Source organism: Spermophilus citellus (assembly GCF_964194105.1).
Source record: "Spermophilus citellus genome assembly, chromosome: 3".
Lineage (NCBI taxonomy): Eukaryota > Metazoa > Chordata > Mammalia > Rodentia > Sciuridae > Spermophilus > Spermophilus citellus.
The window spans coordinates 23945687-23958108 of record NC_138184.1 but is presented as its reverse complement, the minus strand read 5'-3'; the positions used below and the strand labels follow the sequence as shown (position 1 = coordinate 23958108).

General features: G+C 44.8%; 1 protein-coding gene across 3 annotated transcripts in view; it reads left to right on the top strand.

Annotated features, from left to right (window-relative positions):
- The window catches only part of MYRIP (myosin VIIA and Rab interacting protein), a 335039-nt gene that overhangs the window by 305596 nt on the left and 17021 nt on the right, over window positions 1-12422 (top strand). For 2 of the 3 annotated variants that reach the window (XM_081284475.1, XM_081284474.1), the window contains one exon: window positions 10848-11042. The exons of the other annotated variant lie outside the window; for it this stretch is intronic. In XM_081284475.1, the coding sequence (XP_081140601.1) occupies window positions 10848-11042 (195 nt within the window). The remainder of the gene's footprint in view (window positions 1-10847; window positions 11043-12422) is intronic. 3 annotated transcript variants of the gene reach the window in all.

Here is a 12422-nt window from a genome sequence, read left to right as displayed (position 1 = left end):
TGCATTATGCACGGGAAAGGAAATCTCCCAGCTCTCCTGAGCGAATGTTGCAGGAGGCCGCTGAAAATATGGAAGCACATAAAGGGGAATATGTCCAATAGTGGTAACCAGGGAGTAATGGAGGGAATTCAGAGGATGAAGTCCTACACAGCAGGGAACTCTCTGGCCAAGTGTCTTTTGAACTGAGACCCCCAAGGACAATCAAGCAGGAAAAATTCAGGCAAAGACCTCAGGAGGGGCTCTCCAGGGAGAAAAAGCCAGTTGAGATCCTCAGAGGAAAATGACCTTGACAAGTTCAAGGATCTCTCTGGCTGGAGCATGGTGGTCAAGGAAAGAGTAGTAGAAGAAGGGAGAGCAGGGACCAGAGCAAGCAGGGCCAGGTGGGACACACAGAACTGCTGGCATGATAGGAGGCATACAGAAAAGTTTGAGCAGAGAAGTAACCAGAGAGACCTTACACTTACCAAGTCACTTGGGCTACCACATTCCTTTCCAAGTGAACTTGGGAGGTGATGTCATGTCCTATGGCTTCTTCAAAATTTAGCCCCTTGCCGGCCCCCTGGGCTACTATCAGCAATGGAGAAATGTTTCCAATTGATATCAGGAATAGCCAGTATATAAAAAAAGCAAAAAAAAGATCAATGGCCATGAACGTCCTGGGCTAAGAAACAGTCCTGCCTGCACTACACCTGGCTAGGGCAGGTTTGGCCCAAGGTGATGGCTTCAGCATTCCCCTTGTCTGTGATCTTCACCAGGCCCTAATGGGGCCTTGTCCAGGTGACCTACATCAACAACGGAGGTTCCTACCCAGGAAGGACAAGAAAATTATCTCAGAGAAACATGCAGATACTGGATTTAATTCTGGAACTAAACTAGAGGTGGTACACTTTTAAAATTTCATTTTTCGCCACCATTCGTTTTAGTCGGCTTTTTATTCACTGTGACCAAAAGACCTGACAATAACCAGTTACAGGAAGAAAAGTTTATTTGGGCTCACAGTTTCAGAGGTTCAGTCCGTGGTCAGCCGACTCCATAGCTCTGAGCTGGAGATGAGGCAGAACATCATGGTGGAAGAGTAGATGGAAGAAGGAAGCTCAGGATTTGACAGCCAGGAAGTAGAGAGAGAAGTCTGCTCACCAGTGACCCCAAAAGCACACCCCCAGTGACTTACTTCCTACAGCCCCAACCTAACCACCTACAGTTACCACCCTGTTAATCCGCATCAGTGGATTAATCCACTGATTAGGTTAAGGCTCTCATAACCCTATCATTTCACTTCTGAACATTATTGCATTGTCTCACACATGAGCTTTGGGGGATACCTCCTATCTAAACCATAACACCATTTAAAAAAGGAAAATCTTATTTCTTTCATGAATGATCTTGACCATCACAACCTGGATAGTCCAAGGACGACTAGGTTCTTCCTGGCTCTCTTCTCCTCTGATCTCAGTTATGTCTAGCTGTATTGGTATATTATGCATGCTAATTTATTAAGTTCATGTTCCAATTTCTTTCCACAGTTCTGTTCCACCCTCTTTTATCAAGTCACTCTTCAGGGACACGAATCTGTTCATAGAGAATGTATTTTGACGGGTTTTAGAGGCATCGCCAGAGTGCCTTATGTTTCATGAGAACTGAAACACATTTGCACTGAATTTTTTTCACAGATTTCTGTCAACTATTTAGGGGGACATATGGAGTTTCTTTTCTTACCTTTGAAAAGGAGAAAAATACATGAAATCAGGGCTTTTTGGACAAATTTCCCTGCTTGCTCTGGTGGTTTGATGGAAATAGTTCATAATGGCAAGACAGCCTCTGTAATAGGGGAGAGTAAAGTCGTGAGCAGATGGTGGTGTCTGGATTTTCTTACAGAGCACATTCTTTCTCACTGGTTGTCGTGGGCTACTCCACCCTAGGTGGGCTCTGGAGGGCTCAGAGCAGAAGCTTATCACTGGACAAATCTCCAGTTCCATTGTGTGGCTTGGACTTGATGAGCTTATTCCAGCTGATGTCACTTGGTAGAGACTGCAGATGGCCTGAGGCTCCCTGTCCTTAGACCCTTCTCTTGCTGATCTGTTGTTCACTGATCTGATTGTCCCTTGGATCCTGTTTCTTCATCATCACTTTGTATGGCCCAGTTGGTCCAGGGAATTACACAGTGGGGGTGGTGACCATGGGAAGGATCATGGGCTTTGGAGGCCAGTCTCTGAGCTCCTAGCTCTGCATCTTCTTCACTGCACTGCAGTTTCTTCATCTCTAGAGATGTCATGAGCATGTCAACCACGTCAGGTTGTGGCAAAGATTGAGTGAAATCACTGAGAGTCCTGGAGTAGACCTGAGCAAGATGGACCCATGTTGACCGCCGGCTTCCTTCCTTCCTTCCTTCTTCTCTCCTCTCCTAAACAGTTCTGTTGGATGTTGGAGCATCAGAGCAACATTCAGCAAGGGGAGAAGGTATGGCCCCACATTTACTCTATGCAACTTGAACTGCAGAAAGGCTTTTGAGCCCTGCCTGTAATTCCCCCATTCACTCCATGATCTTCAAAGCTGCCTTCAAAAGAGCTCTGATGAAGTTCTTTCTATTGTTTGTGAGTCCTCTGATCCCTGAAAGAAAGTTCCTTTATCACAGGGCTGAAAGGAGGAATGGAGGGCCCCCAACTTATTACCAATAGCTCCATTTTCCTAAAGCAACTGTGACAGTCATGTCCCTTCCACTCACCGAGGACCTGACATCAAGAAGAACAAATTTAAAATAAAACTTGAATAAATGACTTGGATGTTATTCCATTTGGGCATTTGATAAGCACCCGACCTCTTGGACTGTAAGAAAAGGAGTTTTGGGGTGTTATATTTTCCCCTCTTCAGGAGCCTAATGAATGCTTCTCTTCCTCCCGGGGTTTAAATCTCCTTTCATGGTCTCAGTTTCTACCAGAGCACCAAGCTCAAAAGCAGCACCATCTTGCCTTTGCCCATTTCCTCACTCCATAGCCACACATCTCTTAGTTCTCTTTCCAAAATCTTGCACTTTATATCCTTTTTATCCCTACAACGGCTGCTCCCACATTTGACCCTTGTGACCTTTGATTTGAGCTCCAGATAATAGTTTCCTGCATTTCCTCTCTGCCTCCAGTTTTCTCCAGCCCTAGCTCTGGCCCTCCTATGACAGTCACAGTTACCTTTGTGAAGCACAAGTCTCCCACACTGGCATGTTAAGAGCCCAGGCTTTGACATGAGACATATCTGGGTGCAAATCTCACTCCTTCAGGGCAAATCCCTGGTCACTGGTTGAAGCCTCGGCTCTTTCTATCTCGGTCATCATAGTCCTTGCATCCTGGGACGATTAGGAGGGTTCAATGAAGCAAGGCACATACAGTGCTCACCCTGATGTACAGCAGATGAGGCTGGACACCCGAGGAATTAGCAGGAAGCAGGTTTATTAACGACAGTGGTCCAGAGCAGCTGTTGCCTAAAAACAAACAAACAAAAAAACCTCTGGAACTTGAGTCTGAAAATTCTTTAAACTTTATATACTCAGTGGTGTGGTTATGTATCCATGGGGGCAGGGTATGTAACAGTTACTCTTTGTCCCCTCTTGAGGCTACCCAGAGGTTTTGCAAGTCTTTACCACAGAAAGCAGAAGTAGCCATTTTTGTACATCATCAGGTTTGCAGGCAAATTCAGCTTTTGCAGGATGGAGAAATTTAGCCCTTACAGAAAGTAGAAAGTCTCAAACGATATTGAGTTCTTCAAAGAAATTTTTGCCGATATTCCATTAATAAGAACAATGATGGTGAGGGTCTCTGGAGAAGCTTAATGATGACTCTGGTGGAAGAGAGGGTTCACTATAACCCCAGTCCCTGGCACACAGAGAGCTCAGTAAATGACAGCTAATGATAAAAACTGCTGCAAAAACCTGCAGGGGCACTTCATTACCAGCAGTACAAACCCAAACTCCAGGACCTGTCCCTGCCTCCCTTCTGTCATCTGTCTCCCACCCACAGCTTGCCCTGGACTGTGGTTCCTTTAGCCTAACATCTTCTTGTGTTTCCAGACTCAACCCCAAAGTCACATGGTGGAACCCAGTTGTCTCCTGTACAGGTCACCGGCTGATGCTCACGTGCAGGATAGGTGTCTTGTCTTCTGTTACCTTCTGTTAGTCTTCTAGAACTTTCTGCTTTCTGGGACGGGGATCATGGCTTATTTGCTTCTGCATCCCCTGCAGGACTCAGTGCAGTACCTAGAATAGAATAGATGCTTCCTGAAGGCTTGAACTAAATGAGTGAGGATGGGAAATAGTCAATGATGTTTGGGGCCTGTTATCTTCAATGTCCCAGCAAGGTGATGACCTTTTCTATTGTTATCAGTGTGCACCATTTAGATGACCCCCAGAAAGGGAAATACAGCCTCCTCCATCCACTCTCTTGTTACTCTCTTTTTTAAGAGGGGGAAAGAGCTAGGTCAGTGGCACATGACTATAATCCCAGTGGCTTGGGAGGCTGAAGCAGGAGGATCATGAGTTCAAAGCCAATCTCAGCAAAAAAAAAAACAAAAAAAAACAAGGTGCTAAGCAACTCAGTGAGACCTGTCTCTAAATAAAATATAAAAAAGGGCTGGGCTGGGATGTGGCTCAGTGGTTGAGTTCAATCCCCAGTCCCCCTGCTTTCCCAAAAAAGAATGGGAAAGGGCTGGGGATGTGGCTCAAGCGGTATCGCGCTCGCCTGGCATGCGTGTGGCCTGGGTTCGATCCTCAGCACCACATAAAAATGTTGTGTCCACCGAAAACTAAAAAAGAAATATTTTGTAAAAAAAGAGTGGAAAAGAACAGAATGAGACTTCTCTTTTGAGACTTCTCTTTTTCTCTCCCTCTGTGTGTACACACGTGTGTATGGGTGTGGTGTGGTGTGTGTGTGTTTCTTTATGTATGTGAGGTTGGTTGCTTAGTCTTAGAAGAGACTATTCTGAGTTCTGATACTAGATACGTCCTTCCTGATATCCAGGTGTCCCTTCCTTATGAAATTATGGAGGCAGTAGCCAATAGGTTATAGTGGATTTTCCCCTTTTTAAAATATTTCCATTTTAAAATATTCTTAGCTGGCAAAATAAATATGTAAAAAAAAATAATTGGAAAACAAAAAACAATGAAAGTTTCACTTTTTTGTAATGAATGGTAAAAATCATTCTTTACAACACCAAGCAGGCACAGAAAGATGTTTTAAGAATACAGCATATAAGGAGAGGCAGCTGAGCCAACCGGCCCTCACCAAGAGTGTGCCCACCTCCAGCCAGGAAGCAGGCCTGTAGGGCAAGAGAGAAGTGCTTGAGGAGGGGCCCAGAGCTCTGCACCCAGATGCTACGTGGACACTGGCACATGCTGTTTCATTCATTGCTTTCAGCCTCTTATGCTAGATAGTGCTAGTTCCATTTCATAAGGGAGGCTCAGAGAGGTTGTTATTTGCACAAAGTCACACAGTGTAACTTGAATTCCCCAGGCTTCATAGACCTGTGTGTGCAAATGAGGAGGTGACATCCGCATCAGTCCCCAGCAGGAAACCTCAAGACCATAGCACAAGCCTCCACCATCTCCCTCCATTAGTTTGGGGAGTCCCAGGGAGGGTTATACCATGAGTTCATGAGTAGGTATTTACTCAAGGCCCTCACTAAATGTCTGGAGCTGGCCCAGTCATCATGGAACAAGGACCCTGCCAGGTGCTTTTCAGAGAGAGACTCCAGATTAGCAAGACCATTGCCATCTTGTGATTTTGGTGGGCCTAGGCATTTTTACTTTTTCTTTGTTCATTAAAAAAAAATAGGAAATCACATTTTATAACTGTGTTCATTTAAATATTAATATACTAATATTATATATTAAAACATATTCCTGGACCAAAGGTTTAATTTTTTTCTTGTGATTTTAAAAGAAAGCATTTTCATAGGTGCCAAAGGAATCCCATGGGTGACTACTGGGCCCTTTGCAAGACGCTGAAGTGTCAGTCCCCTGGCCACTGCCCTTCTCTGTTTCTTGATTGACCCATGAACACCTAGGTAGATTGCTTGCTTCTTTGTCTCTCAAAAACCTGTTGTCAATGTCCCTTCACCTTCTACTAGTCTTGCCATTTTTCTCTTGTTATAGGTGTCAGAATAGTCCCCAAGGTAGAGCTAGGAAAATCTCTTTTCTGCCGAGACACCTGTACACATTGCTTAATCCTTAAGGCTTTTTGTCCCGTATCAAATTATATCAAGACTGGAGTGAGTGGCACAGCCCCCCCTCATAACACACAACCTGACACTGACTGTGTGTTAGCCCAGCTGAGACACAATCACAGGTATGCACATGCTCAAGGGCACACTAGCAAGTTCACCCTCTTTAACTCCAAGGTGGCCTCTTTCTGTTCAGCCAGGCAGCCAATGATTGGAGCATGCCCCATATTCTGGGAAGGAGCATTCTCATTTATTACAGCTCAAAATGAGTTTGCCTTTCTCCGTCCAGCACAAAGCTTTGAAAAGAATGATGACACGGGACATTTCAGGAGAATTTGCAAGGATCGCTAATAAGTACTGCACGTCTAGGTGTTTGAATGAAAATATTTTCTTCTTCAGAGCTCTCCAAGCTCAGAATCACCCCCCTGGCAACGCTTCATGTCCTGCATGTCTTTGGATATCAGTTTTTGAGGAAAAGTAAATGCAGTAAGAATTTGTCTATAGCAGCATGTTTTTTTTTAGAAAGAGAAAACTTCTGGGGGATAGGATAGAGTGATTGCTAAGGGTAAAGTTTGTAGGTCATGAGATAAAAAAGTAAAGTTGTCTCCTTCTACCCTGAAGTCCCTAGAGAAAATTTAGGAGATTTATGACATGGTCCTTCTTTCTTGGGTCCATTGAAATGGCCGCTGGCAGGGTTCCAACCTTGCAATGCTAAACAACGCTATCAAAGATCAGTGCTTCCCGTTACCTCTGTACCCTGAGTGTGGGCTTTTTGTTTTAGCTCATGTTATAGATTTGCATTTGCCAACCCCATGGGGCTGTGACAGATTGAACCCTAGAAGTGGATACCTGGGCTCTCAGAAGTGATGCTTATCATCAGGAGACCAGGAGTGTGGATGCATCAAAATAAACATATCCTGTGGTGGGTCAGCAGCCCAAAGTGCCTGCCATACCTGTGCTAAGGCACGTTGGCATACACTTGACAGTTTCAAAGAAAACCGTGCATTAATCTGGCACATAATAAAATTGTTGTTTAGTATGTGTTTCTTTGATCACTTGAAGGTTTGGATTTTGTTTTGGGGATTTACCAGCCATTTCAGTTCCATCATGTCAGGCTCCCTGGGTCACAGTGTCTCTGAGGTCAGCCTCCTATTCTGTCGGTTGATCGTTTTTCACATTTTCGCCTCTCCCATGAAACTCACATCTGATTCATCTTGTAATTAATATCTGGAGTAGTGTCGACTCCCCTAATGGAGCATGCTCTTGGGCTCTCAAATCGTGCTTTGTGACATTCAGCTCATTGCTCTGGGGCTGTAGGCAATAGAAACAGAAAAGATCCCTGAGCTTTTCATTTTCTCCTGCATGCAGGGCTCCCTGCCAGCCACCTCTGAATCTCCACCAGCTTTTTCTCTGAACAAAATCCTGTCCACTGCTAAATATAGTTTTTGTAACACAGTAGTAGAAAGAAGGTGCTTTCAATTTTTAACTCTAGACTGAGCAAGGAGCAATTTGCATAACAAGCAAAGTTAGCCATGTATGAAATCTGGTCTCCTTCATTGAGCCAAGGACATTAAGGATCAGGGAGATTAGGTGACCCATTCCTGTCATACAAGCAATGAAATTCCAGTTATCCAGCAATGAATTCCAGCTTTCAGTAGGTGCACTGTCCACCCCCAACCCCAGGTCTGAGTAAACAGATCATTCCTAGGTACGAACAAGAGACTCTTGGTTCCTACTGGTGGGAAATGGCATCTAGATCCTGATTTGCCAGATCAAAATGAGGACACCAAGCAACAGAGAGATCTCTTTCTGATTTCATATAATTTTTAAAATTTTAGTCACTTTTCTCAACTGGAGGCTAAATCCCTTCTGAAAATGATCCTGACCACAAACCCTCCAAGTGACACTGTGGCACTCTCCACACACCAGCTACCAGAGACTCCTCACTATGACTTAGTGGCAAATGCAAGTGGCTTTGGGGACCAGGACAGCGTGTCAAGAGGCTGGGGTAGGACCAAAGGCAAGCCATAAGCAAAGGCTTCATCCACTGTGTTCACTGTTTCATCCAAGGACCTGGAGCATAGTCTACATACCACAGGTCCTCAGTAACATGTGCAGAATAAGTGACAGGGACTGCAGAGAACTGGGAAATGTGTAGCTCACAGAAGGCATTCTTGTCAAGAAGGAAAAAAGAAAAGCATTCTTGTCAAAAAGGAAAAAAAAACATGCCAGCTTACATGTCTTACAAAGTGTTGTCTATGGACAGAATGGGACAATCACTTCAATGCACTATTGATGTCCAACCTACCCTTTGATATCATATTTTTAGTTGAAGTTAGAATCCTTCTATTCAAATGTCTTTCAGGTTCTTCCCATTAATAACCTTGGCCCTTTAATGCCCCTGGATGATTAAAAACGTGTGTACATTCTCACACTATCCATCATCCTAAGATGGCTTAACTTTCCCCCCTCCCCGAACTTCTTAGTCATGTGTCTTTCTTTCCAAAAGATATGCAAAGGAATTTCATCTACCAAACAAGGTGCCAACTTTTTAAATACATATCTTATTTGCTAAGAGAAGGATCACAAATCCGTTTTCACACCTACAATGCTGACTTTTCTAAAATGGACATCAGCATACAGAGATGGCTAATTCACACCAAAATCATTTTGAACCCAACTCATCTCCAAAATCTGCCACATGAAGTTATAGGGTCCTGGATAGGGGAGATGCCCTCTGCAGGTTTTTCTGAAGGCGAAGCCTCACGATGACTCTTTCCTTGGATGCTGTCCTTGTTCAGATGGGTCTGCATGGTCTTCCCTTGATCTCATTCCCCTGACAACCCAGATACAAATTTTTTGGTATGGAGCAAAGCCCCTTGAACCAAAAGGAACACAGCTGTCAGGACTGACATCTGTTGTGGGACAGGCATATTAGAAAAGAGGCCTCTGGGCACTAGTGCCCTCACCCAAGGGTAGGAAACCATGTGCACCCATGTGGAAACCCAGAGGCTTCTAGCTGTGAGCTCAGCCACGAATTTATCACTTAACCCTTCCAATCTCCTGCAGAGTGGGAGGGCTATCAGAATCCCCCTCCAGTGAGACAAAACATACAGTAGAATCCACCTAGAGAAACAAAGTTGCCAAAAATCAAGCTATACGTATTATTAATACTTTGGACAGGATACATGAGTCAGATAGCCCATCAAAAGCATTACCATTTTAGGTCATCTTGAAACACTTTGCTGGTGAAACAAAAGTGCTTGTGGACACTATTTGATGCCTAATTTACAAACCCTATGATGGGGTAAACAAACCTGTTTGCAGATGGAAATCCTGACTGCCAAGCAACATTCAGCTCCGTTTATACATCTCAGCAGGACGCCATATGTTCTGATAAACTCAAAGATTGCAGATGATTCTTCATGGTTGAAATGCCTCTACTGCACTAATGACCTGAGCCCGGTTCTGGGATGATTGTAATTTTGAACCCAACTCATCTCCAAAATCTTCCACATCAAGTTATAGGGTCCTGGATAGGGGAGACGCCTATCTTACGTTGAATGTAAAAGCTGGAAGTGACCTGTCAGTTAGGAATATGTTCAGACACAAATAACAGGAAACCTGGACAACAGTGGCTTCAACAGAGAGGGAATTCTATTCTTAATTTTTTTTTTTCATGCAACCAGATATGCAGAGGCTGGTGGTGGCTCCCTAGGGTTCAGCTAATCCACTGCTGTCTGGACCCCGCTCTCTCAGTCCTTCTGCTCTATCTTACTCAGCCCTGGGCATTTATTCTCCCTCTTATTGGCTCATGAGCTGCTTATCTATCTTCAAAGCAGAAACAAGCTGAGGTAGGCGGGGTCAGCTGCATCTATTCCCTTGAACAGGAAAGCAAAGGCTTTTCTAGAAACCCCCTCAGTGGGCTTCCCCTTCAGGCTCAGTGGTCAGAACTATGTCACATGACTTTCTCAAGGGAGGCTGGGAAGCAGAGGGTTGTTCTCCTGTTTGCCTCTGTGGTGGAGGAAAGCAAGGGAGAATAGGCTTGAGACCAGGTATGTGAATTAGCACGAGTGCCTCCCACAGGGCCACCGTGGAAGCCTTTGCCACGACTTCAGTTGATTCAGTATTCTCAGTGCTCTTTTTTACACTCCATTCATCTCCATACAGATGACATAGTGGGTTCCGGAAATGGAAAGTAACTTGGCCAAGTTTCCATTACTAGAGAAGTTAGAGCCCGACCTGGAGTCCAGGTCTTCGACTCCTAGTCCAAACAGCTGCCCTCAGTTCCACACTCTCTGTGTGGTTTGAAGTTCTATTGAGGAAGTAGACTATCATCCAGAAAATCAAGTAATGGATGTTAAACTATCATCAATGGGCAGAGGACAGGCAGCTTCTACTTCCTGCCTCCGAATTGGCAGTAATTCATTGTGAGTCACAAGAAGCTAGGGCAAGTCATACCAGGCCTCCTCTAAGTTCCCTTCTGCCGTGTAGACTTTTTATCTTCTCATCCCTTTGACACATTGATGTTTGTGTGTTATTACAGAATCAAGCTCAGGATGAGTGCCACGATAATGTAGAATTTCTGTGTCATTGTTAATGTGCTGTTCTTGTCTTCTGTCCCCTTCTGTTATTGGACCAAACAGAAGTATTCTGCTGTTTCTCTCTGCAACATCTCCACAGAAGTCCTGAAAGTCATCAATGCCACAGAGGAGTTGATAGCGGAGTCTACGGGGCCCTGGGAGCTCCCGCCAGTCCCTTCGGACCGAGAAAAGGGGACGTTTCCTTTTGGGACAGACCAAGTGAAACTGGATGAACAGCTGACTTCCCTGGAAGAAAACGTAAGAGGGCATGGGTGTGCCCAGTCTAGGGTGAAGGTGTGCAAAGGAAGAAACGGGTGATGCTGTAGACCATCACGGAGCACAGGACACACACACCACCAACACCGTGACCTGTGTAGTCTCAGAAAGTGGCTTAGATGGGGTCCCCCGGAAGCAGATCCTGAGATGAAGATTTGATGCAAGTGACTAGCAGGGACATTCTCCCAGGAAAAGCTGGCCAAGGAATTGTGAAGGGAAGGTAAAGGGGAAAAGCCAAACAGAGTAGATCCAGAGTAGCTTCAGCCTGATTCTGCCCTGGAGCTCTGAAGTGTAACGTGTCTCAGAGTTGTCCTGATCTAAGGCAAAGGAACTGGCACTCCCTCCAGCCAGCAGGCACATTGGTCTCTGCACCCAGGCAATGTGACTCCAAAGGAAGTCCTCTGTATGGACTCAAGATGTTGATAACAAAGGCACACTGAAGTTTAGGGACAGGGATGGTATTTTAAAAATCATTCAATAGCACAGGTTAAAATATAATGAGGAAGACTTTAATAAGGATGATGGCAGTAGATATAGGGACCACTGCAATGGGGTCTTCCAATGAGAAGGAGAGATTGGGCTCTGCCACTAGCTCAACTCTGAATATAGCATGGGCAAATGGGGATTCATAGATAAGGAGCACGGTGAGAGTCACTAGATAGAAAAGTCACTAAAAGGAAACCTCAGATGTAAGAGCAGTTCTAGCTAAATCCACAGGATTCTTGCTGAAGACAGTCCAGGGAAGACTGGACATTCCCTGGGAGATAAAGGGGGAAGAACCTAAATAGATATTGAGATGATCAGATCCCAAGATGGGGGATTCTAGCTAAATTAAGCAGGATTCTTTTGCTAAAACTGGATTTTGTAAAGAAGTACACAAATAGGAGAAGGTTCAGAGCCTGACTAAAGTTTGGCCAAGCAAAAAATCTTGGTCAAGGGAAGTATGTGGAGAATACGAGATCCAAGGAGATCCAGATGGAATATTGGCAGTTACCACTGCAGGGAATGAGGGTTGCTGCCAAAAGAGGCCCCGTCATTACACCTGCTTGGCTCTGCTCCCCTAACAGAAGACACCAACACCAGAACCTGTCTCTTACTGAGCCTTCATGTGCCATTAAAAGCAGGAAGCCTGCCGCCTTTCTCCTGAGGCTTCCAGTTCACTCCAGAGTTACCCAGGTACTCTGAGAACTGGGGAAGACCCTGCTGCACTACCTGCATTACTTTCAGACCACACACAGATCCCAGACTCTACCGTCACTCCCTTTCCACCTCCCTACCCCTTTTCTCAAACTACCTGGCTGATCAAGAGGAAAATGCCTAATCCCAAGTATATTTAAAATATATATTTCTTCTCTGGAAAGA